Below are 27516 nucleotides of genomic sequence, written 5' to 3'. Positions count from 1 at the left end.
AGACGACATAACTTCAGCTACTTAAATTCCAATTTAAAAAGTATTTTACATAGTCAAAAGGGAAATTGTAGAAGACTGTTCACCTTCAAGCATGAAACAAAGTCTTATTCTAGTGAAAAAGAGAAGTTTTGGGGAAATATTACTAATAGTACTTTTTGAAATTGAAGTAATGCTTTACTTCAGAGAAGAAAATGAAGGTTGAAAGTTAAAAAAATAATGATACATGGCTTAGCATCAACTGAAAACAAACATATTCTCTATTAACAACAGAGGATAAAAGTTACAACACATGCAATGTGATTTAAAACAAGTTTTATGCCTCAAATGCTAAAAGGTGGGTCCTATACATCAAAGGGCACATACAAGTTCATATAAAGACAAAGTACCAATTAAATGATTTAATTCTCTCATCTACTGCCCATTACATAAATATTGGACATCTTTGCACATAGACTGATTTTTAAACCTTGACCAGCACTCTGGGATCTTGGACAAAGAAGTAGAAAAAAATCAGTATTTGCTCAGGGTCAAGATTGCTCAAGAAAACTGGAAGGGGTAAAAGTCAAGGGGAAGGGGGAAGGAGAGGAGGAACTTGCCCCAAGTTTCTTGTTCACCTACTACTTCTGATTCTGTAGGGGTCTCCTGGCTATGTTCAGTAGTGATTGCACACTGATACTATTGATAGTTTTTGTGTTTTGGTCTCAGAGCTTTTGTCCTTTCATTGTTTCTCTGTGAGTTTGTCTCCCATATGAAGATCGTGCACAACTGATCTTTATCATTAACCCCTTGGGGTACTAGTTAAGCTCAGTCATCCCTGGTGGCCTCTAGGCAAATGGCAATAACAGAAGCATTACCAAGCATTCCTGTGTGTGCATGTTGGTAGTACAGTCCCTATCTTGTAAGGACCTTCTTCCAATTGTCCTATGTTGGGAGGGTGGGTGTGGAACAGGGTGGGGGTCGAACCCAGTGGCAATAACCAAGCTGCTAAATTGCTAAGCTGGTTTTAACTGAAGGAGGTTTTAAGGCAGGTAGGCAACATCCTGTTGTTCGGGTGCTCCTCTCTCTTTTTTGAACTGGGAGTCAGGTGGCTGACTTGTGTTTGGTTGCAACAGCAGCAGAAGCAGAAGCAGCAGCAGCAGCAGCAGCAGCAGCAGCAGCAGCAGCAGCATCTCTGCTCTCCTAGCCCACACCTTGGCCCGCCCAAAAGTCCACCAGGCCATGGACGCAGTGGCTGTGTATCATGGCAAAATCAGCCGGGAGACAGGGGAGAAGCTCCTGCTTGCCACCGGTCTGGACGGCAGCTATTTGTTGAGGGACAGCGAGAGTGTCCCAGGGGCGTACTGCCTGTGTGTGCTGTGAGTACATTGTGGGGTGGCTGGGCCTGGGGCTTGCAGAGGGTGGGCACGGGCAGTGGGTATGAGTGGTGGGGGCAGGCAATGTGCTTTCTCAGGTCCAGCCCAGGGCCATGGTGGACCATGCTGTGTATTTCACTCCCTGGGCCTCCTGATCTCCATAAAAGGCCTCCCCAGGACCTTTTGGTTCAGTTGCAGAGAACTCCTTTTTGAGTGGGGAAATGAAGTCTGGAATTTACCTTTGATCAGAGAAAGACCCAGGATCCCGACTTACCACTTCCCCTTTGTCCTCTAGTATAGGCCAGCAAGGTAGAGGCCTGGGATGATGGAACAGCCAGATTTAGGGCCACCAGCATCTGAGAGAAAGAAAGGCTTCTCCCCAGCTTTCTTTAAATGGATTTGGAGGTATCATCTCAAAAGAAGACCATCAACTTCAGGAAGAGGAAGCAGACTAAGAAACTAAATCCATTACTTTGAGAATACAATGTCAGTTTCGGTAGACTGCAGAAATGGGGAAGTTTGTGAGTAAAACTGCCTCTCTGGATCTGCTTATTCAGCTTCCTTTAGAAGAGCTGTGTCTGGGGCAGGACCACTTCTTGATAAAAGCTAGTACAGACAAAAGTTGTAAAGGACATGGAGGGAAAACACCCTTGTTATGAATCAGCTTTGCCCTTCACCTAGGCACATCTATGTCTAACGCCCCATTTTGAATCAAAAGCAATTTCGTTTTTGCTCCAGGGCTCCAGAGTCATGTGGATCTGAGACCTAATCCTGTGTTAGTTCAATGCTAGGTTTGTGACTTTAGCAAGTTAACCATTAGTCCCTCAGTTTTCTTGTCTATAAAATGGGTATAATATTACTACCTACCTCATAGAATTGTGAGGGTTAAATGCCATAATTCAAGTAAAAATTTGAGCACTGGACCTGAGACACAGTAAGTATTCTGTAAATGTAAGCTATTATTACTATTATATATTTTCTTTTAGTCAGTTTCTTTCAGTACCCATGGGACATTTCTAAGAAAGTACGTAGCTCAATTACTTTTTGTCAGCAGGATATAAACACCCATATGAAAACACCGGCTCTGCACAGTAGGTTCTAGATAGAAACAAAATGAGGGGAAATGCTTGGTAGTAATTTCGGTATCTAATGATACACTGCAAGGTTTTAAAGTTCTTCCTGGGCCAATGAAGAAAGATTATACCGAGGCTGGTGACAGAGGATTTTCATTTATTGATTGATTGATTGATTGATTGATCAAGCCATGTTTGTGGCAACTGTCAGGCCATGCTAAATGCATTTATTATAAAGGCTTCAAAGGAAATACTTGGAAGCTATTCAATCTTTGGGCTCATATCTTTGTTTTTCTTATATTGTTATTTTTTTTCCCCCCAAGCGGAAACTGGGGAAGGTCAATGAAAACCAAGTAGTATTCTTAGGCTCTGTTCTTCTCAAAAGAAGATGGAAAAGTGAGTGGACCAGTCCAGCCAGTGTAGCTCAGTGGTTGAGCATTGACCTATGAAATAGGAGGTCATGATTTGATTCCCAGTTGGGACACATGCCCAGGTTGTGGGCTCCGTCCCCAGAGTGGGGCGTGCAGGAGGTAGCTGGTCAATGATTCTCTCTCATCATTGATGTTCCCATCTCTCTCTCCTTCTTCCTTTCTCTCTGAAATCAAATAAGTGCTCTCTCCTGTCTCTGTTACTATATCTCTTTATTTTTCTTCAAGGAGCTTTAAACTACCTGACATTTGCTTGTTTACTTATTTATTGCCAGGCTCTCCTACTAAAATGTAAACTTCCATGGGGGTAGGACATTGTTTTGTACACCAGGAACACAATCTGGCACATAAAAGGTACACAATATGTATTTTTGAATTAATGAATGAACCATCAAAGCAAATACTGTTTCTTACTACTAAGAGCTTTGGATCGATATCAGGAGGCCAGTGTGTGGAACTCTGGGGAAGTCACTCAACTTCTCTGGGTTCTGGTTTCCATATTTGTAAAACAGGAATAGTAATGTTTTCCCTGCCTTCTGCATAAGATTGCTGTTTATAAAATAGGCAAAAGACAAGGACAACTTTAGCCTTCTGCCCATGTAGACCAGGATCACATAAGAAATTAATCTAGGCAGGTGGGGACTTCTCAAACATTTAAGTTTTCATCCAAAGGGAATCTTGCATAAATACAGCTTATTTATTTCTTTTAATTTTTAAAGTATCTGCTTTTAAAATTTATCTTTATTATTGAAAGTACTAGAGGCCCAGTGCACAAATTCATGCACCAGTAGGGTCCCTCGGTCTGGCCTGTGGGATGGGGCCAAAACTGGCTCTCCGACATCCCCTGAGGGGTCCCGGATTGTGAGAGGGTACAGGCCAGGCTGAGGGACCCCATCAGTGAACGACAGGGGCTGGGGAGGGATGTGGGAGGTTGGCCAGCTGGGGAGGGACTGCAGGAGGGCTCCAACATTGACCCCCTCCACCCTGCTCCAGCCCTGCCCCAGGCCTTCACTGCTCTATTGTCTGTGTCCATGGGTTATGCATATGTGCATACAACTTCTTTGGTTAATCTATCCCCCCTCCTAAATTCTCCCCCTCACCTTCCCTCTGAGATTTGTCAGTGTGTTCCATGCTTCCATGTCTCTGGATCTATTTTGTTCATCAGTTTATTTTGTTCATTAGATTCTACATATAAGTGAGATCATGTGATACTTGTCTTTTTAGTTTTCATGACTGAATTTCCATGCAAATCTCCTTATGCAGTCGCAGAAAATAGTAGGCAAATTGGGAATCCCCCTAGCATCTTTTGATGGGCACATTGGAGCCCTCCAAGTCTTAGAGGGTGACTGCCAGACTTTGCTGCAAAGGGAAGACACTAGGATATATTGCTTTTTATGAGAGTTTCTCAACGTTTTTGAGTCAGGAGTCCCTTTTGATAAACATAACCCTTTCTTCCCCCCTAATTTTAGTACTAGGCTGTAATAACAAAATCACATTTCATTTTTAAATAAACCATGCACTTATTTTAAACAAAAACATGTATGCTTATGATGTGTAGTAGAAATAACCATGTAAATGGTGTCATATACACATGAACAATAAGGTATAGCTAATAAACATTCAGTGATTATAGGGTTTGCTCAGAATAGTTTCTCATTCTATCTTCTGTTTACTCCCATTATTCAAAAAGGTTTGGTTGAGCTTTAGTTTCTGTATTTTTAATGTAGGAATATAACATTGCATTTGCCTTCAAACTATAAACTATACTTTAAAACTATGCTTGTTCCTTTTCTCAGTTCTGAACCCTCAATCATGGCCTTCAGATAGTCCTTTTCCCCTGTTTAGTTTTGGAAAATTGAATCTCATAAAGTACTAAAGAAGTTTTCTATTTATAGGATTGCTCACCTACATTTAAAGTGAGAAATTGTTCTTTAACTATTTTCAATAAATAAATCTATATTTTTGTACAGTAAGTCTATTAAAAATAGTTCTTAATATCTATTCATATTATAGAAAATTTGAAAATATAGATAGTGGGAATTAGGGAAAAACCATCTATAGTTTTATAACCTAAAGACAATTATTGAAAATTAAGTTGATTTTCTTCTAAATTTTAATTTAAAATTTTTTGTAAACACACATATGCTCTTACAATAATTGTATTCTGATGAGTTTTCTGCTTAACATGAAAAAAACCATTCGCCCTAGCCTGTTTTCTCAGTGGTTAGAGTGTCATCCTGCAGACGCTCCCTGGCCCATGTCAGGATGCAAGCAGGAGACAACCAATCAATATGTCTCTCTCGCTCTCCCTCCTCCCTCGCTTCCACTCTGTTTTTTAAAAAAATCAACGGAAAAAATATCCTTGGGTGAGGATTTTAAAAAATCTCACAAAACACCCATTCATATGTAATGTTCTTACAAATGATTTTTAAACATTTTTATTTTTTAAAAATACATTTTTATTGATTTCAGAGAGAGGAAGGGAGAGGGAGAGAGAGATAGAAACATCAATAATGAGAGAGAATCATTGATTGGCTGCCTCCTGCACACCCCCTACAGAGGATAGAGCCTGAAACCCAGTCATGTGCCCTGTTTGGAAATTGAACTGTGACCTCCTGGTTCATAGGTTGACACTAAACCACTGAGCCATGCCAGTTGGGCTCAAACATTATTTTTAATGGCTGCATGATAGTCCAGCCAGTGACTGTACTATATTGTCCTTAACCAATAATGTACTTTTAGACATTAGAGTAATTCCACTTTTCGCTATTATAAATTCCATTATGATTACTATTTCAGTCCATAAAGTTTTCTTTGTATTTGTGATTACTTCTTTAGAATACATTTTAAAGATGTGAAATTCCTAAGTCAGAAAACATGAACAGCTTGGGATTTTTGATGTATACATGATCTTCGAATATTTTTTCCTAAATGATTCTTCCAATTCATATATTTGTTCACCAGTAATGCATGAGAGTGTCCATTTCACCACACCATCCCTAGAAGTGAGAAATCCTATTTAAAAAAATTCTTGAAATTTAGTGTCTCTTTATTTCATATTTCTTTGATTAGTGATTGTCTTTTTTATAATTGGAAAACTGCTGTAGTTCTTCATTCATGAATTGGCTCTTTATGTACTTTACCCATTAACCATTTGGATCTTACTATTTTTCTTAACACATTATGGGTTTTTATATACTTATTCTTGATCTGTTGAAAGTATCTTTTCTCAGTTTCATATTTGCCATTAGTTTTCTTTGACACACAGAAAAATTAACATTTTTAGTAGTCAAATCTGTCACTCATTTTCTTTGTGTTTGATTTCTTTCTTTGCTTCCCAGTTTAGACAGTTATTTCTCCTCCAGAAATGTCATAAAAACTTCATTCAATTTTTCTTTTAAATTTGTGGTTTGGTTAGTTTATATTTAACACTTTAATTCCATTTAGAATTTTATTTTAATGTGGAGAAAAGATCTAATTTAATTTTGTTTTGAAATAGCTAACAATGGTCCCATAAAATTTATAAATAGAATTTTCATTCCTCATTGATTTATTAGCCTCCTTTACCATATATTAAATTCTTACATATAACAATTATTGTTTTGCAACTATCTGTTTGGCTCAATTGATCTATTTATTCTTATATTACCAGCACTATCACATTGTGGGGGCGGGAAAATAAATTTTCCTTCTATCCTTGTAAGTTCTTCTGCTTGGACTAATAATCAAATTAACATGAGACAGATTAACAGAACAAAATGAGCAAATTTATTACATATATACATACGAGCTTCAATAAAAATATGAAACCTTAGGACATATTGGGCAGTTGAAGTTTGTTTACATGCCCTTCTGGACTAAGGAGAGGGAGGCAGGGGTACGGACTTCAAAGGGAAATTAAGCAATTCACAAGTAGTTGAGAAAGAGCAAACACATGGTAAACGATTTCTTGTTGGGCCACCCAGAAATAATATGACACAGAAGGGAATCTAACAAACAGACTTGCTTTGATACTCTCTGTCTGCCACACTTAATTTGTATGTGCTAAAGTGAATATGCTAAGGTTTCATTCCTGAAGCAGTTTTTTTTTTTCTATCTGAATTCCCTTAGGAAGGTAAGGGGGAGGAAAAAAACACAAAACTTCTTGAGTTTGTTAGGTTTTAGTTTTATCTAGAAACAATCTGCATGGCAGCATGACACTCTCTGGGGAGACTCATTTTGGAGTAACATAACGTTTTAATACATTAAAAAAGTATTTGCTATTCTTGCCCTGGCCAGTGTGCTCAGTGGTTAGAGTGTGGGGGTCTCATACCAAAAGGACTTCAGGTTTGATTCCTGGTCAAGGGCCTGTATCTGGGTTGCAGGTTTGATCCCCAGCCCGATCAGGGCACATGCGGGAGGCAATTGATCGATGTGTCTCTCTCGCATTGACCTCTCTCTCTCTCTCTCTCTTTTCCTCTCTCCTTTCCCCTCTCTCTAAAAATCAATGGAAAAAATATCCTCAGGTGAGGATTAATAACAATAAAAAATAATTATTTGCTATTCTGATCTGTTGGTTATTCAATTCTAGAATAATTTTGTTAAATTTAAAAAATCCCATTGGGATTACACTAATAAATAAAGGAGGAATTGTCATCATTGAGGAATTTAGTCTTCCCACCCCCAAACCTGACATGTCTTTCCATTTATTAATTTTTTCATTTACATCCATCAATAAAGGTTTGTAGTTTTTTCCTGTAGGTCTTGCACATTTTTAAGTTTATTTCTTGTTATAATGTGTATAAATGTGTGTTGATTCTTTCGTTTCTATTGTAAATAGAATCTTTTCCCACTATATTTTCTGTTGCATAGGAAAGCTATTGACTTTATGGGTTTTTCTTATATTCACCCAGTATACAAAATGCTCTTATTAATGCTAATAGTTTTAACTTAATTTTATTCTTTTTTTATTTTCAAGATGTGACACGTTTCTTTTCACTAAGGTACATTTGAGCTCTCACTTTTCTTCCCTTCTCATCCTCAAAGTGGATAATAATTGGAAAAGTCCCAGCTACCCACTGGGATAGTTTGATAGTGATAAGAGAAAAACCAATTTAAAATATTTAAAACAATTAGTTTGAAGAAATAGTTTATTTCCATAATTAGCATACTTCTGTACATATCTGACTTTGTTTGCTAGTTATCTAATGGAATATTTGAAAGACGTGCTATTATAGTCTTTAGCTTCAAGGACACATAACGAAGTCATTTGACATATATATCTTGACATAAAAGGATAATTATCTTTTTGTCCTTTAAGATTTAAAGGATGACTGGGAATAAAATGCCTATCAAACAATTTCACTGGAGAAATGGGGGAAGGAGCAGTGACAAAATAAAATCGCAACTTATCAGTTGTAACAGAGAGGAACAGTGTCACATAGAACTTGAAAGAATGAGAAATTATAACTTAACTTATAGTTTAAAAATATTTTTATTGATTTCATAGAGGAAAGGAGAGGGAGAGAGAAAGAAACATCAGTGATGAGAGAGAATCATTGATCGGCTACCTCCTACATGCCCCACACTGGGGATCAAGCCTGCAACCCGGGTATGTGCCCTGACCAGGAATCGAATTGTGACCTCTTGGTTCATAGGGTGACGCTCAACCACCTTGGCTGGGCTTACAGTTTTTAAATACAATTGAATATGTGCTTTGGTGTCACCACCATAATTATTTTGGATTAATTGAGCATAATCCATTATTGGCAGAGCAAGCCAGAAGGCCAGCCTAGGATGAAATTTGAAATTTATAAACTACCAAATGGACAATTTACAGTCCAGTAAATCAAGTGCTGACTCTGGTTGACAATATAAAATTGAAGTGGCCATACTAGTCTGAAGTTTTCATTTAGCTTAAGGAAAGGGGATGTCTGGGTTGACCTCTTTTGGGCTCTTCCCTTCTGGCTTCAGCCCTTCGGCTTGATTTTGGATTCATCTTAAAACCAATTTGTTAATTAATTCCCTCTGATATAAGAGAGAGCCCAGATTTTCCAGCCAGATTCTCTTGGCCATCAAGTAGCTGTTTTACCTTGGGCGAGGTACTTAAACTTACTGTGCCTCAGGTTCCTTATTTGTGAAAAGAGGGATGGTACTACCTCATAGGGTTGTTTATAAGGATTATTGCATGAGTTAATATTTACAAAGTTAACATGTAGTAGGTATTTATTATAAATAAAAGTTTTATAAATAATTGCAATACAAAGTTAGACCATTATAGGAGTACATAAATAAAATGTTATGTGGCAGTTCAGGAGAAGAGATTATATTTATTGTCATGACTCATCAAAACTGGGGTTACACAGTTTTACCATCAGACTTGAAGCTGAATGACTTTGGACAGTTCTGAAAATTCAAATTCACTCTTATAGAATGAATATTAGGCCATAAGAAATTCAGAAACTTCTTGGATCAGAGTATAGTCTCAATAATAATGGCTTTGTATAGGATACCATTCCTCTGGATATACAAGTTCTGAAATATTTGTTTAAAAATCAGTTACATTTTAATTGTGCCTTAAACTTTGCACATTGCATTAGTTTGTATAGACACAGGCAGCATGAATATTATCTTGCTTTATTTGCAGTGTCATGAAGAAATCATATATAGGTAACCTTTTTCTTTTGTGTAGTCCTTGAAGCGGTATAAAGAAGGAATTGATGTGGTTTTATCTGTTCTAAACCAAGATCTGTCCCTGACACTGACCCCTTGAGAAAATAAGTCAGGCTTCTTTCTTTTTTGTCTATTGCTAACCAAACATGTTTTTTTTAAATTTCTTTATTGATTAAGGTATCACATATTTGTCCTCATCCCCCCATTCCCATCTCACTCCCCTCCCCACACATGCCCCCACCCCCTGTTGTCCTTAACCGCTGGTTAGGCTCATATGCTTGCACACAAGTCCTTTGGTTGATCTCTCCCCTTTACCCCCACCCACTTTTGAGGGGGGCAGGAAAGGCAAATTTAAATATCAGCAGGGACTGAATCAGCATATCCTTTGTAATCATTAAAATGCAAAATATTAGTTAAGAAAATAAATGGAGACAACAAAAAAACTACTGTTTTCCACCAATTATTCATTTTCTAGATTTTTTTCATGATAAAATTAAAATTCCAAGCTTATTAACATGTCTGACAAAAGGTTTGAGGGGAGAAAAAAGTTAAGATTGCACTACATTCTTGGTTTGCTTGTATTAATGGAAGGAGTCACAGGAAAGGTAATCCTAAAAGGGATGTAACCGTTGCTTTATATATACACTGAGTAGCCAGATTATTATGATCTCTGAATGCATAACAATCTGGCCACTCAGTGTATATCCTATATAATAAAAGGCTAATATGCAAATTGTCCCCTTGGCAGGCTGGCCAACTGTACATGTCCCTTCCCCCTGGCCAGGCTGGCCGGACTCCACCCATTCACGAATTCATGCACCGGGCCTCTAATATATATATATATATATATATATATATATATATATATATATATATATATATAGAGAGAGAGAGAGAGAGAGAGAGAGAGAGAGAGAGAGAGAGAGAGTGGCCAGATTATTATGTGTTCAGAGATCATAATAATCTGGCCACTCAGTATATCAGTGTATATATATATATATATATATATATATATATATATATATATTAATTTCAGAAAGGAAGGGAGAGGGAGAGAGAGATAGAAACATCAATGATGAGAGAGAATCATTGATCCGCTTGCCTCCTGCATAGCCCCTACTGGGGGTCGAGCCCACAACCCGGGCTTGTGCCTTGACCAGGAATCGAACCGTGACCTCCTGGTTCATAGATCACCACTCAACCACTGAGCCACACCAGCCAGGCGGGATGTAGCAGTTTTTAAAAACGAATGATATTTTTATGATTTGTGATTTGCATAGGCTAGACTTGTAAAGCTCCAAATGGTAATTATACTTCTCTCTCTTTTTTTTTTTTGTTTCTTTCCATGGAGATCTTTAGTAAAAGGTGAACAATTTATGCAAGCTGAAGAGAAACCAGAGTATGCTTATTTTTCTTTAAAAAAAGTTATGAGTCACTTATATAACTTTATAGGGAAAATTAACATGCAAGGATCTTATCTAATAAAAGAGTAATATGCAAATTGACCATCACTCCAACACACAAGATGGCTGCCCCCATGTGGTCAAAGATGGCTGCCCCCATGTGGACACAAGATGGCCACCACAAGATGGCCAGCAGGGGAGGGCACTTGGGAGGGACCAGGCCTGCAAGGGAGGGCAGTTGGGGGCAATCAAGCCTACAGGAGAGGGCAGTTAGGAGTGATGAGGCCTGCAGAGGAGGGAAGTTGGGGGCAATTGGGCCTGCAAGGAAAGGCAGTTGGGGGAGACCAATCCTGCAGGGGAGGGCAGTTAGGGGTGACCAGGCCTGCAGGGGAGGGCAGTTAGGGGCAAACAGGCTGGCAAGGGAGTGGTTAGGGGGTGATCAGGCTGGCAGGCAGAAGCAGTTAGGGGCAATCAGGAAGGTAGGCAGGTGAGCAGTTGGGAGCCAGCAGTGCTGGATTGTGAGAGGGATGTCCGACTGCCCTCTTAGGCCCAGCTGATTTAGGCAGCGCAAGGCACAATCGGGCCTAAACGGGCAGTTGGACATCCCTTGAGGGGTCTCAGATTGGAGAGGGTGCAGGCTGGGCTGAGGGGTACACTCCCCCATGCACGAATTTGGTGCACCAGGCCTCTAGTATGTTTATATTAGTTTAAATTTACTTCTAGTTTATATACATACAGAAACAGACAGTTTTGAACAGTTGTAATCAGTGTCCACTTTTTTTCACATACTATCATTTTATATCAACATACTATAGTCCATATGCTTACATTTTTCTGAAAAATATAGGACTCTAATACCTTTGAATTTTGGTATAATTTTGAACCATTCTTTCTATTGGAATTTTCCTTATTTTGAGGAACATTTCTTATTTAGGAATTCTTAGGTTAATTCCATTTTTTTTCACTATTAAAATAAAACTACTATGAAAACCTTTTTCAAACTACTTTTGCCTTTTGATTTCTTGAAGTGTATGAAGATGAGCAAGGTCATTACATAAAAAATAAGCACACTTTTATAGCTCTTGTTATAATTTGCCTATTTATTTTCTACAGCAGTGATTTTTCAGTGGACAGGGAGAGAGTATGTGTAGTTTGAAAAAAAAATTCAATATTTTAGTTGAATTTTATATTACAAAGTTATTGTTCATAATAAAAGGTACAGCCGAAACCGGTTTGGCTCAATGGATAGAGCGTCGGTCTGCGGACTGAAAGGTCCCAGGTTCGATTCCGGTCAAGGGCATGTACATTGGCTGTGGGCACATCCCTGGTAGGGGGTGTGCAGGAGGCAGCTGGTTGATGATTCTCTCTCATTGATGTTTCTAGCTCTCTATCCCTCTTCCTTCCTCTCTGTAAAAAATCAATAAAAAATATATATATTTAAAAAACAAAAAAAACAAACAAACAAAAAAACAAAACAAAACAAAAAACAAAACAAAACAAAACAAAAAGGTACAGAAAACAAAATTATGAAATCTTGTTGGGGAAGAGGGAGTAAATGCTTCAGAAACACTGCTCAATGAACTGAAACAATTAAAAAAAGCTTCAGCTTATATTTAAATAAAGTTTCATTCTTAATGCATAGACTGAGTGACTCTTGGGAAAATGACACAGAAGTTCCTGAGTGAGTTAAAAGAGCCAGCTTGACTTTGGGGAAATTGCCATTAATATTCCCAATGAGGTGTGGGTATTCCCTTTGCATGTTAGTCACTTTCCGGTTCTTAGAGAAATCCTGGAAATCTTGTTAAAATGCAGTTTCTGATTCAGCAGTTCTAGAGTAGGGCCCGAGATTCTGCATTTCTAATAAAATCCCAGGTAATGCCGATAATGTTACCCTAGGAATGTAACTTGAATCGTCCTGTTTTAGATCTCTTCTATCCTTGACATATGACAGTGAGAGCTGACTATAGGGGATCCCTCCTTGGTCAGCTACTTCAGCAACTTGAAAGGGGAAGAGATGAACTGCTGGCTTATCTGAGGGGTGAAAGAATTTTGCTCATTCAGAAATTTGAGGGGTTGGGAATAGGAAATTGTTAATATTAGATGGGTTAATCACCAGAAGTTTTATGTGTCACCGACACAGGCTTGTTCAGAGACTGAAGGAGGTAAGGACTTTTGAAGTGGTACTCAGGTTCCTGCTGCTTAACTGAAAGTGAGATAAGATCAGATTCGTTAGGAAACAATTTTCAAAACAGACTCATTTATTTTGACTAGATGAGGCTGAATGATAGTAGGGAAATAGATTCATTGTATTTTTTAGAGACCCACTGTTTTAGAAAGTGGGAAACCAGTTACTTAGAATTTTGCTTTCATTATTGCTGAGATTTTAAATAATGCCTTTCCACGTCACCTATAATGGTACCGAATTATTGCCATTAATTGCTTCCCAGAGGGAAAATAGACTTAAGGTCTATTTCCCTGCTTCTATCTCCATTTTGTGTGACTTTAAGAAAATCATTTCAAGCTTTACGTTTGAGTTCCCATGGTGAAAAATGGAAATCAAAGCTCTTGCCTTGTTCCCTGTAGAGTGCTTACTGAAATCGGTGCACTTTGACGTAGATTTCAATTGCTTAAAAAAACATAGTACTTTAACAATGTAATATTTAATATTTATTTGACATATTATACATATGCATATATTAACCTACTTTATATATGATCTAAATATTCTGATAAACCTTCATAACAAAAATGAAACATTTCCTATAATTGCACGAGCAATTAAATTGATCTTTTTTGTTTTGTTTTTTTGTTTGTTTTAAAAATTGAATGAAACTGATTAGAGTGTTTGGGAGTTTTTTTGTCCTTAAGGTAATCAGTGCTGATGGACATTGATTAAATATATAGTAATTTAATCCACATATTTAAGGACTTAGTACTAAAGGGGGTTAATGGTTAAATGAGGTCAGTTACTCAAGGATGACCCTCTGTTTCGAATGCTTTAGAATCATCTGTTCTTTTAAGTTTAAACACATTTATTTTTATCTGAATTCAGTATGTATTCTAATCAATATTGATCCAAATTTGTAGCTAAGAATACTAATCAGAAAATATCTTAAAACTCTATTGATCCAGATTCAGATTCATAATTTGAAATAATTCAGCATAAAGTTTACTTTTATATGAAGTAAAAATTTATTAGACAAATTAAGTAGCATTATTATATATACTAAAGTGTAATAAATAATCTATATCTATTATAGTGTGGGGGTCAAGAGCTGGGACTCTGGAGTTAAATAGGCCTGATTCAAATCGCTCTTTGCTGCTCGATCTCTAGTGTGGCTCTGGTTACTTAACTTCTCAAAGTCTCAGTTTTCTCATCTACAAAATGAATTTCATAAGAGAAAGCTCATAAGATTGTTGTGTGGTCCAAAAGAGATAATGCATGTACTATGGACTAAATTGTGATCCTGTCAAATTCACATGTTGAAGCCCGAACTCCCAATGTGACTATATTAGATAGAGACTTTAGGAGATAATTAAGGTTTAATGAGGTCATAAGGGTGGGGCCCTGATCCAAGAGATGGGTGGCCTTATAAGAAGAAGAAGAGAAATCTCTTTCTATGCATGTACACAAAGAAGAGGTCATGTGAGCACACGGCAAGAAGGTTGCTGCCTACAAACCAAGAGGAGCCTTAGAATGAAAACTATGTTGCTGGCACCTTGATCTTGGATTTCCAGCTTTCAGAACTTTGAGAAAATAAATTTCTTTTGTTTAAGCCATTTTGCTATGGCAGCCTAAGCAGACTAATACAGATTTTGGCACCAAGAAATACAGTGCTGCTGTAACAAATACCTAAACATATGGAAATGGCTTTGTAACTGCGCAATTGGTAGAGGCTAGAGGAGTTTGGAGGTGCATGCTAAGCGAAGCCTACAGTGTTGATAGAGCTATAAATGTGAAAGGTCATTGATGAGGTCTCAGATGGAAATAAGGAACATGTTATTAAAAACTGGAGGAAAGAATTTATATCCTTGTTATAAATGGAAAGATTTTAGCTGAACTGTGGTCTGGTGTTTTGTGGAAGGTAGAACTTGCAAATTGGATCTTTAGCAGGAGAAATTTCTAAGTGAAGTTGTTGAAGTGCCTTGGATCCTCCAACTGCTTATAATAAAATGCAAAGGGAAAGAGATGAATTCAAGAAAGCATTGATAAGCGAAAAGAAATCAGAAATTAAAGATTTGGCAAATTCTTAGTTTACCCATATGGCAAAAAATGAGGAAACTTCTTCTGGAGAGAGAACACCAAGGGTGTGGCCAGATAATCACTCCTTAAGGAGATTACCCATGATGTTAACTAGCCATTTCAGCAGAAGCCAGAAATAGAGTTTGGAGCCAAGCCTCCAAACTGTCAATTTGGGCCAAAAGGAATAGGACAGAGAACAGAACAATTTGGCTGCAAGCATGCTTTATCTTTTAAGAAAAAGGGAAGAATGGCCTTTACGATGATTCAGAGATCACCAGTGATGCCACTCCCACCATAGGCTCAGAGTACACAGGCCCAGGAGGGCAAGTCTGCTTCTACCTAGGTTTCAAAGTGGAATTAGAACCCAACATTGCTGAGTGGGCCAGGCTACCCAGCCGAACTGTAGGGGTGACAGTGACACCCAGTGTGCCTGGAGGGCAGAGTATCAACCTGAAGAAGATTATTCTCAAGCATTAATATCTAATGGACTTGGCCTTATGAGGTTTTGGACTTGTTTAGAACCTGTCACCCTTGTTTTTCTTCCCATTTCGTCCTTTTGGAATAGGGATATCTGTCCTATGCCTGTCCCATCATTGCAATTTGGAAGCAAACAACTCTTCTGGTTCCACAGGTTCATAGCTGGGGAGGAATTTTGCCTCAAGATGACTCATACTCAGAGTCTCTGAGTATCTGATTAGCTGATATTTAGATAAAACTTTAGAGTTGATGCTTGAATGATTTAAGACTTTGGGGGCTATTGTGATGGAATGAATGTATTTTGCATATGAGAAGGACATGACTTTGGGGATATCAGTGGTAGAATGCTATAAACTGAGTCATGTCCCCCACAAATTCATATGTTGAAACTTGACCCCCAATGTGGATGTATTTGGAGAAAGGTATTTAGAATGTATTTAAGGTTAAATGAGGTCATAATGGTGAGACCCTAATCCAATAAGATTGGTTGCCTTAAAAGAAGAAAAAGAAAAAGAGATCATTCTCTCCATGCACACACAAAAAGAAGAGGTCACATGAACACATGGCAAGAAGGTGGCTGACTACAAGCCAAGAGAAGAGGCCTCCGAATGAAACCTATGTTGCTGGTACCTTGATCTTGGACTTCCAGCCTCCAGAACTGTGAGAAAATAAATTTCTTTTGTTTAAGCCACCCAGTCTATGGTATTTTGCTATGGCAGCCTGAGCATACCAATATAGCATATAAAACTCTTGGTATGTAGTAGAAATCAAATATATAGATATACAATATGCATACACACTGAGTAATGAGGGGGAATATTTATTCCATCTGAAAGGATAAGCTGTTTTCAAGTAGTAATTTAGCAGGACTCCATTTTAATTCAAATTGCTGTTACCTCTATTTTATAATATATAGGGCATCCCCCCAAAATGTATACATACACTTTGAATAATTACAAAGGCAGTGTTTATTAAAATATATTTAATTTTCAAAATTGAGCTATAAGCTCTTAAAGTGTGTATACATTTTTTAGGACACCCTGTATTATAAAGTAACATAGTAATAGTAATCTAGGAATATAGTATTACATTTATTATACTTACAATTAACATTATTATTCCTATTATTTTAAGTGGGCCTGATAGTACTTTATCCCAGTGAAATGTTTTCACTTTAATGCTCTATATGTACTGAAAAATAATAAGGCTATACTTAGTTAAATCTATTTAATAATTCATGATTTTTACCAGTTGCAACACAGGTCTCTAGTTTGCTTCTGTCTGAATTTTCTCTCAACTAGACACATCTTTAGGAGTGTGAGCTCCTACATTTTTTTAAAAGGAAAAGATAAAGAATGGTTATTGGAAACTGTGATCTACTGGATATAATATGAAAGCCAATTAGATTCCCCAGGTTTTTGTTCCTATGAATTCATGGTGCCATATGTGTATGTCCCAGTATATGTGACATTTATATGTAATAGTAAAGCTCAAATTGAGAGCATCCACTTGTTCTTTTGGAATTTTTCAGTAATGGAGTTTATTCTTTCACAGGTATCAAGGTTACATTTATACATACCGAGTATCCCAGACAGACACAGGTTCTTGGAGTGCTGAGGTATATATCTTTTATTTTTACTTCTGTGGGTATCAAGGAGGTGTTTGAATTTAGGCTGGTTTTATAAAAGAGCTGTCAAATCCCACATTCCCCAAATATTCATCAGATTCAAATCACTAAAGCGGCAATCCAAAAGTGTTCATGGATCATTAAGAAGCCTCTAGAGAATTTTGGTCCCAGTTCTGTTTAACCACCATTGTATGGCGTGGTCTCACCTTGGGGAAAAGAATAAAAAATGTGGAGTTGTGTCAAACTTTTAGTGCCTATGCAAAATTTTAGAAAGCATATAAAAATGTGTATAATAATTAAATCAGCAATTATTTAGTGAATGGTACCACTATGAGTGTTGCTGCTGTGGGGGATTATTTTCTCAAAGCTTATAATACTCTTGGGGAGATACAACATGAATTAAATAGCAATCTGAGAGCCCGGACTTTGCTGTTAGGTGGATCTGGGCTCCAAGTTGGGTCTCCCTTCCTCCCTGATAGGTCTATGACCTTGGGCAGGTTACTTAACTTTTCTATGAACCAGTTTCTTCATCTGTATAATGAGCTTAAAAATAGTCCCTTATTCATAGGGCTTAGTTTATGATTAATAAGATAATGCATATGAAGAACGTTCTTAACCACAAGACCTAGAACATAGTAAGCCCTCAAAAATGTGAACTCGCCCAAATTGCTAACAAACAATATGATTGTATATAATGAAGTGCTACCTTATTTATCACAGGAGTTCAAAGAAGGGAGGGTTTTCCAAGTATTAGGGTAACCAGGGCTGCTCTAAGTTTGAAGGCAGGACTCCCGACTAAGCCAAGTGGGAAGGACATGGAGAGGTGGAATAGAGATAGAGGGAACATGGCAGTGGTTTTTAAGCTATACTCTGCAAAATCTTAATGTTTCTTTCACCTGGATGTCTTGGGGTTGTCTGGGGGTTGCAGAGGCAGAGAAGGACATAGGCAGGTAGGCTTTGGGTTCGCAGTTTGTCTTTAATCTGAGCAGTTCTCTTTTATTTTGTTTATCACCTAGAGTTCTGAGTAAGATTTCATTAGAAAAATGGGTTCTGATAGCTTTGAAAACATTTGAAAGTCACTGTATCATGGCAAGAAATACCTGTAGAATGACTCTATTTCCATGTACAAGGGTAGTATATCATACTAGGGGCCCGGTGCACGAAATTCGTGCACTGGGGTTGGGGGGTCCCTCAGCCCAGCCTGCCCCCTCTCACATACTGGGTGCCCTCAGGGGATGTTCTACTGATGGTTTAGGCCTGCTCCCCACGCTCCTTTGTGGGAGGCAACCGGGCTGATCAGGGGAAGGCACCAGCCCCATCACCCTGCTGCTGCAGCCACTGCCAGTCACCACAGCCACCAAGGTGTTTTCATCAACACTGACTCCAGTCCCTTCATCAAGAAAAAATGACAACTTTCTTTAGGCATTTTCAAGATGTGTCTTTCATAGGATATGCTTTTTTTTTTTAATCCTCACCTGAGGGTACGTTCCCATTGATTTTTAGAGAGTGTGGAAGAGAGAGGGAGAGACAGAGAGAAACATCAATGTGAGAGGGACACTTTGATTGGTTGCCTCCTGTATGAGCCCTGACCATGGGCACCAGGCTGGGGGGCATGCAGGGACCCCTGGGCTGCATGCAGCGGTGGCTGCCGGGGGTCTCCACACACCCCAGAGGCCAGCAGCCAGCCTCCCATTGTGTGTGCCAGGCTGGGGGCGTGGACCCAAACTGCCTCTTGGTGCTGGAGCATTCCCAAGCGGCTGGGGGCACTATGGTGACACAGGATGTTCCCGCCCCGCCCCCAGCCCCTTGGCGCCTGCACCTATAGGCTCAAAGTGGCCAGGGGGCGTTCTGGGAGCCCTGCCACTCAGGACCTAAGCAAGGGGCCTACAGGCTCAGACTGGCCTGGGTCCTGAGGATGTTTTCGGGACCCAGCCCCTTGGCGCCTGCACCCTTAGGCTCCAAGTGGCCAGGGGGCATTCTGGGACCCTGCCCCTCAGGACCTAAGCGTGGGCCTACAGGCTCTGAGTGGCCTGGGTCCGGAGGATGTTTGCGGGACCCAGGCCGCTCAGCGCCTGCATATGCAAATTAACCGCCATCTTGTTCGCTCTGATTGGCTGTGGGCGTAGCAGAGGTGCGGTCAATTTGCATGTTTGTCTATTATTAGGTTAGATATTACCAATGTAGAGGATCCTACAACTGAAACTTTTGACCTCAAATGCTTTCTCTGATATCCGACTTTTTAAAACAGTCTGTTTTTATGACAAGAGCACTTCTTTGTGAGCTGTTTGAAAACATAAATGCTAATATCAACCTCTGTTAATAACTCAATAAATCTATGCATTTAAGAAATTCTAAATCCTAGACTTAAAAAAATTAAAACAGCTCCAATGTTTACAAATTCATCAGTAAACCAGAAAGCATAAATTGCAACTACAAATGTTTTGAACTACTGAGATGAATCAGGACAACTTTTCAAACACACTGTTGCTTTATATCAGGATAATTAATACTGCAGTACTAATTAGAGGAAACCAGTACCATTTGGAATAAAAATTATTTATACTTGTTTATTTTAAAAAAATATCTGCATTGTTGCAGAGATGATTAACTAAGAAATTAAATTTCATTTATTATGAAGAATAGTTGTGTATGATATCTACACGTATATTTGTATGTAATTTGACCTGGACTAGCTCTTCTCCCTAGTGAAGTAGCCTTCAGCTGTGGAATGACAGTTTTTATGAAAAGGGTCTTAAATGATCAGGGTTTAGCTAGCCATGTCTTCAGACTTGTTTTCTTTTGTTTCAAGTATAACATTATATGCAGATTGTTACATACTTGTAATCATGTTAAGGAAGAGAGGACTTACTGAACATAAATAAGTCTCATGCTTTTGTCTGTTTTGACCCTATTTATATAAAAATATAGTGATATTGCAATTCTCTGCACCAAGAGAGCAGAATGTTGGCATTTTTTTCCAAAGGGAAAAGAGTTTTAAAAAACTCTTTAGATTTATTTTTTGAAATGCATATTGCATTTTTTTCCTGTCTGCTAACTTTGCCTTCTCTATTGTATTTTTGCTAAGGTGAATATTAAACTAGTGTGTATTCCCAGAGCTCATATCATCTGGCTGAAATAAATTTTTCTAGAGCATATTGAAGGCCAGCTGTGGTCCGAAACATGTTTCCACAGATAACTAAGAGTTGACAATATGGGAAATGTCCAAATTTGAACAATAGCTAAGTTCAGTGACAGGATGGGAGTTGTCAGTGGTACAATTCTTGTGGTAAACGTATTTTCAAAATTGGGTAAATGACAGATATTTACACTGTGTTCAGAACAATGTTTTAGTTTCACACTGCAGGAAAAATCATGGCAGTAGGATTCCATCCTCTGTGCAAAGATTGTGCAAGGAATCTAGGTAAGGCTGAGATTTGTTTCAAAGAGTGGAATAAAATTGAATCCTGGATCCACTGGATTATGAAAGATAAATATTTATGTGAATTTCTAGTTTTATTTATATATTTATTTTTAAAACAGGGTTTTTTATTTTATTTATTTATTTTTTAATTCTCACCCGAGGATATTTTTCCATTGATTTTTAGAGAGACTGGAAGGGAGGGGGAGAAACACATAGAGAGAAACACATCTATTGGTAGAGGTAGAGATATGTGCCCTTGACCAGAATCAAACATGAGACCCTTCAGTCCACAGGCCTAGGTTCTATCCACTGAGCAAAACCGGCTAGTACAGAATTTCTAGCTTTAGATAGACTTTTAAGTTTTATTATTGCCTAGTATGACTCAGGCTAAAATTTTGCTAAATTGTTAACTTAGAGAATCCTACATACAGTCACCTATCATTTATGAACATGTGCATTGCCAGAAGTGACTTGTAATAATTATACGAACCTCTCCCTGCTGACTTAGGGCCTTTGGGCTTTTCTGGTTATTTGATCATCAGTAGATCGGTAAATGTTAAATAATTTTACTTGTTAACCTAAGCAAAGCACTATAAATGAGGTCAGCCATTTGCCAACAAAACATTCATCCCCAATTCAAATTGTTTTAATAAATCCAGTGCTGTTATTCCTCCCTGTTAACGTGGATAATCAAGTGCTAACTGCATATAAGTCCCCATAAAAAAGTTGATAAATGATTTTACAAGCCATAAGAACAGCTAAGATGTGTGGTTTGAAATCTTTCCACACTGTGGGAGTGTATAGTTTCTCTTCTGGTTGGTGACTCTAACTTTACTATAACCAGTTTGGTCTAGCCCTGATCTGAAAGGCAAGAGACTAGGTCCTGGGATATAGAGCCATTTCTGCCTCTGGTCATCTGTGGGACCTTGGGCAAGATGAACTATCTCTTTGCATTTCTATTTTTTTTAAATCTGTCAAACGAGAATAACCAAATCAGCCAATAACTGCCAATCTCTGAGGAACCAGTAGGAACCAGAGGTGGGAAAGTGTTTTGAAAATGAAAAAAAGTGCTCTAAGGAAGATATAAGGAGGTATTTTATAAAATCTCCAAATTGCCTAGAACTTGCCTTTGCAATTTGGAGATTTTATCTTGGAGCCAAAGAACTGTTTGGACCCCTGCAAGAATGACCGTGTTATTTTGGATGAAGTAGAGTTCTGGGAAGGTGTTTTTATAGGGTTGGAGCTGAGTGCAAGAGTGGTCTCTACCTACTGATGCTCCTAGCTGTGTGAGCCTGAGTGGACACTAATTCAAAGCTCAAAAGAACTTTCCCAGTGCTTTCACTGAAAAATTACTTACTCCAATGCAGGAAATGACTGAGAGTTACTATGGACAGTGTGCTGTCTTCAGCTTTTAGCCTAGTTGGCAGAATTCTACATGCCAGCCCTCATGTTTTCTCATTAAATGCTAACAAACAGCTCCCACCTCAAAAATTTTCCAGATGGAATAGCTGAAAAACAGCTTTCTAAAAAAACTAGTCATTGTTCAATTGCCTATAGCAATACTATTTTATTTCATGTCCAATGACTGTTTTGAGATGATGCCTAAAGCTTGACTCATAAGCCTTTGCAGGAAATTATTGATTTCAAGCTGTGTTTTTGCAAGAGAACTGATGTCAGGAAAGGAATACATTTTACTAGTCACTTGCAAATAATGATGTCTTCGGAAACAAACAAACAAATAAATAATGGTGACCTTATACAGACTTTCATTTTCGTGTCATAGACAAAACTTTGTCACAGTGAAGTGTTGAAGCAGAGAGTAATTTGGGGGAGGAAACGGAAGTTTCCCAAGGAGGAGAAAATTTAATGTGAAGGATGAGGCAGGACATATTGTGAGGTGAGCATATAAGGACTAAATTAGCGATGCATTGTGTGTATCATAACAGTCAATTTTAATTTCCTGTGTAGCATTTTATATTGTTGGATGATGACAGGGAGGATACGTGGCAGTGGTTTTGTTTTGTTTTTGTTTTGTTCTTCAGACTTTTTATTAATGACCTGTAGGATCTAAGTTTTTTCTGTGTTTAACTGCATCTTCTAAGTTGGTGAATTCATTGTAGGTAATGGCCTGTATACCCTTAGAGGTTCGGGATATATGATGGGTAGCAGGCAGGAAGGGCAAGGCAATGAGCAAGAGCTTGTACAAACTAATACCACCCCTGGGAGAACTGGAATGACAGCTCATTAGCTCCTCTTGCAAGGAAATTCAGCCAACCAAAGTAAGCTCTTCTGGGATGTTGTTTTTTCTTCTTCCTTATGTTTTTCAAATATTTGAACAAGTTACACAAATGTTACCTCTCTAAGCATTCCGCACACATTTTGTAGGGCTTTTCGTAGCATTATAAGGTAGTTGAATAATTTTCTTGGCCTCTTATTTTCCAGACAGCACCTGGGGTTCATAAAAGATTTTTTCGGAAAATAAAAAATCTCATTTCAGCATTTCAGAAGCCAGATCAAGGTATTGTAATACCTCTGCAGTATCCAGTTGAGAAGTCCTCAGCTAGAAGTACACACGGTACTACAGGTATGGTTTACTGTTAATTTTTCAAAATTTTATTTTATTATTATTATTTTTTAAAGTATATTTTTATTGATTTCGAGAGGAAGGGAGAGGGAGAGAGAAATAGAAACATCAATGATGAGCATCATTGATTGGCTGCCTCCTGCATATCCCCTACTGGGTATTGAGCTGACAACCCAGGCATGGGCTGTTGACCAGAGTCAAACTAGGGAGCCTTCAGTCCATAGGCCAACACTCTACCCACTGAGTCAAACTGGCCAGGATCAAATTTTTATTTTAATTACAGTTGACATATATAATCATATTAGTTTCAGGTGTATGACATAGTGATTCAACATTTATTAACTTATGAAGTGATCACCACAGTAAATCTAGTACCCATCTGACATCATACATAGTTATTATGATACATCATACATAGTTATTATGATGCATGAAATTTGTGCATGGGGGCGGGGGTCCCTCAGTTTGGCCTGCGCCCTCTCACAATCTGGGACCCCTTGGGGGATGTCAGGCCTAAACCGGCAGTCAGACATCCCTCTCGCAATCTGGGACACTGCATGCACCAGTGACCATATTTTTCATACAGGTGAAAGGCATCTTGCTGTTGTATGGGCAGCTACATTTTTTTGCCCTGATTATAAAAAGTAGTACATAACATGATCCTTCTGAGTCAGTAGTACCATTGTCTCCATCTTATGGGTGGAAAAACTGAAGCAGAGAGAAGTTAAGTAATTGGCTTTGTCACACAGTTATAAGTGTCAGAATCAGGGCTGACCACAAAATGTGCAAGTCAGAGTCCATGCATGTCATCGCTGCATCATCCTGTTTTTTCAGTGTCAGAGTAGCATTGCCAGGTTTTAATTTTTAAATCTAAGAGGCTGTTCCCAATATGTAGGGTAGGGTCCCTAGGCCTGGCTGGAAATCAGGGTTATCTGTGGGGCGACCGGCAGGAGGGGCAATTGGGAGGCCCCCACTGGCACCTGCCTTGGCTGGTGGCTTGGTGCCGCCCACTGGCTGGCTCTGTCTCCCTCAATCACCGCTGCCAGTCACCTCCCTTTCAGGGGGCAGATGCTCAATGCAGGAGCTGCCCTCAACTGGTAGGGGGAAGCTCCTGAGTTGAGTGTTGGCCCCCTGGTGGTCAGTGCACGTCATAGCAACCAGTCGTTTTGCTGGCTGTTCTGCTGTTCGGTTGATTTGCATATTAGGGTTTTATTTTATAGAATTTTTTTTTTTTAGAATTTTTGACTGTATTCCCTATGCTGTGCTTTACATCCCCGTAATAATAAAAGGGTAATATGCTAATTAGACCATACATCTTCTGGACATCATTCTGGATGCCCTTCCTGATGAAGCCGTGGCTGGAGGCAAGCCAGCCTGGGTCCAGGTGCCTGCGGGCGGCCTGGGGGAAGCCAGCTGAGGTCCCAGGTGCCTGTGGGTGGCTGGAGGGAAGCCAACCTGGGTCCTGGATGCCAGAGGAAAGCCGGTGCTGGCAGCTGGGGGAAGGAAGGCCTACTCTTGCATGAATTTTCATGCATCAGGCCTCTAGTTTATTTTATAAGTGGAAGTTTGTACTTCTTAGTCTCCTTCCCTTTTTTTCTCCCAGATTCCCACCCTACTGTTAATTTTTGTTGGGGTTTGGAAGCTTGAGGTTATGAGCCAATCTATTCATAAACATATAGTTACTAGTGGCCCAGTGCACAAAATTCGTGCACGGGGGAGGTGTTCCTTAGCCCGGCCTGCACCCTCTCCAATCTGGGACCCCTTGAAGGATGTCCTACTGCCGGTTTACAGGGATCAGGCCTAAACTGGCAGCTGGACATCCCTCTCACAATCCAGGACTGCTGACTCCAGCCACTCACCTGCCTGCCTGCCTGCCTTATTGCCCCTAACCACTCTGCCTGTCTGCCTGCTCGCCCCCAACTGCCCCCCACTGCTGGCCTACTCTCCCCCAAATGCCCCCCCCCCACCAGCCTGATCATCCCTAACTTCCCCCTCTGCTGGCCTGCTTGCCCCTACCTCCCCTCCCCATTGGCCTGCTTACCCCCTACTGCCCCCCTGCTGGCCTGCTCACTCCAAACTGCCCCCCCCGCTATCCTGATGACCTCCAACTGACCCCCACTGATGGCCTGCTCACCCCCAACTGGTCCCCCTGCTGGTCTGCTTACCCCCAATGGCCCTGCCCCCCACTAGCCTGATCACTCACAACTGCTGTCCCATCCTGGCCTGATCACCCACCAGCGACCCAAGGTCCCAGCCCCTCCTTTTTTCCTTTTTTTTCTTTTTTTCAGCGTCTCCTTGAGCAGAGGCCAGGGCCGGCTGGAAGCAAGTAGCTAGGATTTATTTATCTTCTATAATTGAAACTTTGTAGCCTTGAGCAGAGGCCAGGGCTGGCCAGGGCATGCGGGAAGCTTGGCTTCCTCCATTGCCTAGGCAACCCAAGCCTCCTGCTTGCTCCAGCTCTGTGGCTGGCCTCCATCTTGGTTGGTTGGGCTAATTTGCATACTCGCTCCTGATTGGCTGATGGGCGTGGCTTGGCATAGCAGAGTGATGGTTAATTTGCATGTTTCTCTTTTATTAGTGTAGATAGGAAGTTCTATAAGAAAAATGCAATGAGAAAGTAGATGTAGCCAGCAAATCAAAGTGAAAGGGGAGGAGACTATTCCCATGCTTTGATTTCAATATGCTGTTCTATAAAATTTAATGAAACTAACACAAAATAATATTGACTGTAAACTGTACTTGAAAAAGAAAAAAGAAATTTTATAGTAAAAATCCCTGCAAAAATGTAAAAAAATTCTATAAGCCCACAACATTTGACGTCTCATTCCATCTTATTCTCCCCATTCTCTTTTGTCAATACATAAGTATCATTTCAGTTCACTAATTCAGACACAAATAATGTGCAAGAGGACACTCAGAGAACACCTGGGTGTCCTTTGCCTTTGCTTAGTAAATTAGATTTTCCTTTCAGGAGGGAGAAGCTAATGTTAGCCTGGCCCACGTGATCCTGATTTCTGAATTTGTGGTGCCTGAATTAGTGAAATTTTACTGTAGCAAAGAAAATGAAATTAGTAGACTTTATTATTCCACAGGCACAAATTGTTACATTTCCTGAGCAAAGCTATTTTAGTGCACGTGTCAGGCTAATGACCAAATACTAGCCAACGTCTGCAGCTATCAGATATGTAATTGTTTACTCATCCATTGAAAGGGGTTAATCATTTGTTTGGAGTAAGAAGATATGCCTGATAGAAACAATAAATATTTATGATAAAAGAAAATGAGTTGATATATCTCTTTTTTTTGACAGAGACCCGGGCTCAAGCATAAAGTAACAATTAGACTCAAGTGGTAAATTAAATTAATGAATAGTTGACTTTTATCATAGACATGGAAATAGAACTACAATTTAGAAATTGCTTAATTGTTCTTTTCTGCTCTGCATTTCATAATTTATAACTCAGTTTTAAGCATTAGTTCCTTGAGCTATATCATTGGGTTGTACCTCTGTGAGCTTTATGCAGTTGGAAATTTTATGATTATAAGTTTGAATTAACCAGTAATCTTAATAGCTTGCAAATTTATCTTTCTTAATTTTTGTTATTATTTTTCTTTAGGGAGAAGAGAAGATCCTGATGTCTTCCTGAAAGCACCATGAAGAAAAATAAAATACCTTGTACTTTATTTTCAATAATTTAAATATATGCTAAGTATTGTAGATAATACAGTTCAGTGAGCTACAAATGCATTTCTAAAACCATTATAGTCCTGTAATGGAAGCATCTAACATGATGTTAAAGCTGAAATGGATTTGGCTGATAATGAGGAGCTTTGAAATGAGGATTGGGAAAAAGTAATTCCACTGGTTATTTTAAGTTATTATATTTGCGAATGGGAAACGATTTAAAACATGATACTTTATAAAAGGTTAATGTTAATTTGTGCCATATATAAATAAAAACAATCCTTAGTTTTTCTTCAAAGCACCATTTTTAGTGAAATATTATTTGGTAGCTACTGATTTTTAAATGTCTTGCTTAATTATCTGGCAGGCAGCTGGTTCGTGTCCTTCATCTTTGTCATGTGCAGTTCTGCTTTAGGCATTCTTACTCTCCACTAGCTATGGTGTTGTAGGCTCTTTTGGGAGTCATGAAGCTGTCCACTGTGGACTAAAACAAGTGCTAGATAAAGAGTGAAGAATTTCTGTTAAAATCTGAAAGCCACCTTATTGCCTAGTGTTTGGATGTTGGAGAGTAA

At 39.0% G+C, this 27516-nt stretch overlaps 1 protein-coding gene and 1 pseudogene across 2 annotated transcripts; one reads left to right on the top strand and one right to left on the bottom strand.

Annotated features, from left to right (window-relative positions):
* The first annotated feature begins 1218 nt into the window (after nucleotides 1-1218).
* Nucleotides 1219-26917, top strand: SH2D1A (SH2 domain containing 1A). Of its 2 annotated transcripts, none has more exons than XM_054718001.1 (4): nucleotides 1219-1355; nucleotides 17182-17245; nucleotides 23118-23250; nucleotides 26877-26917. In XM_054718001.1, the coding sequence occupies exons 1-4, from the start codon at nucleotides 1219-1221 to the stop codon at nucleotides 26915-26917; spliced, it is 375 nt and encodes a 124-aa protein (XP_054573976.1). The 2 variants fall into 2 exon arrangements, with proteins under 2 accessions (XP_054573976.1, XP_008157111.1); XM_008158889.3 differs by having other exon boundaries at nucleotides 23118-23259.
* Nucleotides 10784-10907, bottom strand: LOC129150408 (U5 spliceosomal RNA; annotated as a pseudogene).
* Nucleotides 26918-27516: the final 599 nt, after the last annotated feature.

The sequence above is a fragment of the Eptesicus fuscus genome, chromosome 1 (assembly GCF_027574615.1).
Source record: "Eptesicus fuscus isolate TK198812 chromosome 1, DD_ASM_mEF_20220401, whole genome shotgun sequence".
NCBI lineage: Eukaryota > Metazoa > Chordata > Mammalia > Chiroptera > Vespertilionidae > Eptesicus > Eptesicus fuscus.
This window is presented reverse-complemented; position numbering and strand designations above follow the sequence as displayed.